General features: G+C 35.7%; 1 protein-coding gene across 2 annotated transcripts in view; it reads left to right on the forward strand.

Moving 5' to 3' along the window:
* The first annotated feature begins 365 nt into the window (after positions 1-365).
* Positions 366-3,649, forward strand: part of LOC122257982 (cellular tumor antigen p53) — a 21,467-nt gene continuing 18,183 nt past the window's right edge. Inside the window, exon 1 of one of the 2 annotated variants that reach the window (XM_043023619.2) lies at positions 366-506. Coding sequence is in view for 1 of the 2 variants with exons in the window: in XM_043023618.2 (XP_042879552.2) it covers positions 795-800 (6 nt within the window). In the remaining variant the exon portion in view is untranslated. Of the gene's footprint in view, positions 507-742; positions 801-3,649 lie in introns of those variants that run through there. The other variant, XM_043023618.2, reaches the window with a different exon arrangement.

Genomic DNA, 3,649 nt, shown 5'->3' on the forward strand with positions numbered 1-3,649 from the left:
TAAATGGTCTCCCGAACTGATATGCAAAAGATACATTGTTTTTAAAGAATATAATTTGACCCATAGGAACACATACGTTTTGGAACATAAATGGTTTCACATACGAAAAAAATATGAAGCTTTTTTGGGCATGGATTAAAATATCATTTTGTCTCTTTAGGTACTCAATTGAAAGCGAAGACATTCTACTGCTGTTATGTCATGCCTCATAATATCATAGACTGGAAACAATAACTTTAAAATAACAGGAATGCGGCCACTGGCACTCTCTATCGTCTTCTGGCGGATGGCGGAGAATCTGACCAATGGGAAGGTCGAACGGGTGGACACAACTCCCTCGACCAATAGGAAGGCAGTAGCCATGATGTCATCCCAACGATGACGTCAGATTCAGTTGAGGAGAGAACAGTGATGTTGGTGCTCGTGTCTAAATTGTAAAGGATAAAACCTTGCCAAGAAACGCCCTTTGAGAGGATTTTAAATAGTAACATCGACGCACACTCAAGGTAACGAACACAGCTACGATAATGGATGCTTAAAAAGACCGCTAATCGAAGCACTGGTGTATTAGAAGTTAATTTAGTGGCGGCTTTCAACCCACACGTGCAAGGGCGGCAAATGTCGGTACTATTTTGTTTTCGCTTATTGAATTTCTCGATACTTGTGGGGGATTCATTGTTAGTTGAACCAAAAATCTTAATAGAGGATAGTTTATCAGTTCTAAAATTCCTTTATAGGCTCCATGACTGAGAAATTTGTTGGCACTTCAACGAGGCGGAAGTGGTAGGCCTACAATGCAGGTAATAGAATTCGAAATCGCGGGCAACGAGAGGCAGGTTGCATGATTGCAGTTTACATTCTCTAGCAACCTTTTCGTTGTGACTGTCAGTGGTAGTCTGAGCGGGATTCATTTAGTAATTGAGATGATTGGCTTCGAATTAACCCTTTTCCTAATACTAATTACAAGGATGGTGTTATAGAAATTCATCAGTTATGATATGCAATAACTTTTTCCAATGATGTCTTTCAGGGATATAGAAGACATTCTTAACGTTATTGTTATTTTGTTTTACCTACACCGGCTGGAGACAAGGTCTGCCATGAAGTAATTTATGATAATTACCACTGATTATGACAGGGTTTTGATGACAGAAAAGTGTCATCAAGAAATTAGTTACCTGTTTTTTTTTTGTTTTTTCTATTACTGAAACTGATGGTGATGATAATGATCCATCTATTGATTCTGACAATGTCAAAAGGATTAGACAAAGAGATAAGGATTTATCTAATTGACATTTCTCTTCCTAATTTAACTAAACTCACCTGAAACCTTGCCCAACTTCACATCATATAATGTTGAAGAGATAGAGCTTTAAAGAAAGGTTATTGCCGAGGTACATTATTGTGAGACTTTTGACAACACATTAGTAGGATATGAACAAGACTTTAGATTTTCTTTCTTAGGTAATATCCCAGGATAGGATTACGCAACATCTAAATACATATAAAGTATAAGCCGTGGTCCCATACAATAAATGTGGAATGACACTCACTGCTTTATAAATTAGTCTGTTACATGAGTCCAGCTTTTCATGTGAAAGTTGACAGGCATATCACATATGAGAAATGAGTAGCCACAGTGACTCAAGGGATAGTCACAGCAAAGGCTAGCAAAACTTTGATTTCTGGCAAGATACGACTTGTAGACTTGCCTGGCAACTTATCGTTAAATAAGGAACCAGCCCAAGCTCTATCTTGCCAGAATATATGTTGTGGACGTTTGTTGACTTTTTCCAGAGTGAATCGCTGATGCCATGGTGATCGCTTGATGCAGTCCTATTCTATACAATTACCCTCTTTTGCGTTAGATATTTTCTGGCTGAAAAATTTGTATTGTTAATTTGTAACATCACTTAACAGATATAATTAGTAATGGCTGCAGGTGACAAGAATAATGCTTTGTGGCAACTTACTCTTTATGAATAAGATTTTCCCTTTTTTATTTTTTTATAGATTTGTAAGGGCTGTTAATGAAATATAATCCGTTGATGCCAAAAGTATATATATTCATGCACTGGCCACTATGATTTTATTTTACTTATTTGTTTTACATAGAGATAGTTCCACTAGTGCTTATTCACCAAGGAGATAATTAGCAAGGCCCCCTTGACCTCACCGGGGATGAAAAGGTTTGACTTTTCTTCCTATTGTTATTGATATAAACATTATAAGGACAGTGAGTATCAATTATAATGAACATAGAATAAATATAACTCTATCACAAAAATCCAAGGAATGGGATAAACAGCTGAGGTCAGGTAAGTTTATTGAATCCTTGATAGCTTGTACAACTATCCTTGCGTAAAAAGAAAATAATGATCGAAGCAAACCATAATGGACAGAGCATGTCCCAGGCATCAGGGGATTAGGCTATATAAATTAAAGGGTTTGCAAGTATATATAAGCATATAACATTACAATTAAGATTGTGATTATGAGTGTAGAACAATTTTCACCAGTATACAGATGAACTCAAATGCATTTTAACTTGTTTATAGAGTCAGATTATGTTATTGTTATTTTGATTTTACCAATCTGACTGATTTTGCAAAATAAATGGCTAATATTTTGTTTTAGCCAATTGTTAATAATAGGAGCAGACAATATCTCTGGCTACCGTGATTTGGCATCTTGGCAAACGCCATCAAACTGCGAAATCAAGAGACTTCCATTATCTATGTTCTAGCAAGTACATTGTGAAGGAATTCTAGAAATAATTTCTTAACATGTAATGTGTATTACAGGTTTGTTAGCACTTGACAAAGTGCCTACAGGTGTGAAGGCTATTGTAATCCCTTCATGTCCTCAAATCAAAATATATAGCAGTGGGTGTCATTGCAGGTCCTATATGAGGCTTTTTTTTATTTTATATCTAACTGCCCATTCCTTTTGTAAGAAATCCTACAATTACTTTAATTTAAATCTGTGATGTTATATAGTTGTGTAGCATTAAACTTCTTTGCAGACAATAGCTCTATTTATTGGTACAATTAGTTTTGGACATACATGCTTTGCAGTGTTGATAGTACTCTTGACTAATAATTTAATAACTTGTGACCTTATTAAATTAGACATTTTTATGGTTGGAGGTATTTTCAAAACTTAACATTTTTCAAGATCAGTTAAAGATTTGACACTAAATTGGAACATTTACTGAGATTTTTAATTTTTTTTATTAACCCTTTCCCGACGGGTGCACTTTCTACGCGAAGTCCCATATGCCGGGCGATTGCAATATTGCAATGAAATCGTCACAATAGGATGACGCCCCGGAACGGGAGTTTTTGGCTGTGTCACACGGGTGTGACGCACCGTCGTCATTGGGTTAATATGCATAAAGTCATATGCATCATGTATGTAGATATTAATTTTTGTCATTTGTTTATGTAAATTACTTTATATAATACCATCTCTGTATGGGTACCAATTAGTAGAGATCTGCCTGGAGAGTGTTAGAGTTTTACTGTCACCAACTTTAGCAGTTCCACAGTGCAATATATGCTGTTTGTGAAGTAGGATGTATACTAATTCTTACAATGAATACCATTAATGATTAAAGATTATCAAAGGCATTAACCTTGGAGATCCT

The sequence above is a fragment of the Penaeus japonicus genome, unplaced genomic scaffold, assembly GCF_977035675.1.
Source record: "Penaeus japonicus unplaced genomic scaffold, GWHDUDI00000001_assembly GWHDUDI00000026, whole genome shotgun sequence".
Taxonomy (NCBI): Eukaryota; Metazoa; Arthropoda; class Malacostraca; order Decapoda; family Penaeidae; genus Penaeus; species Penaeus japonicus.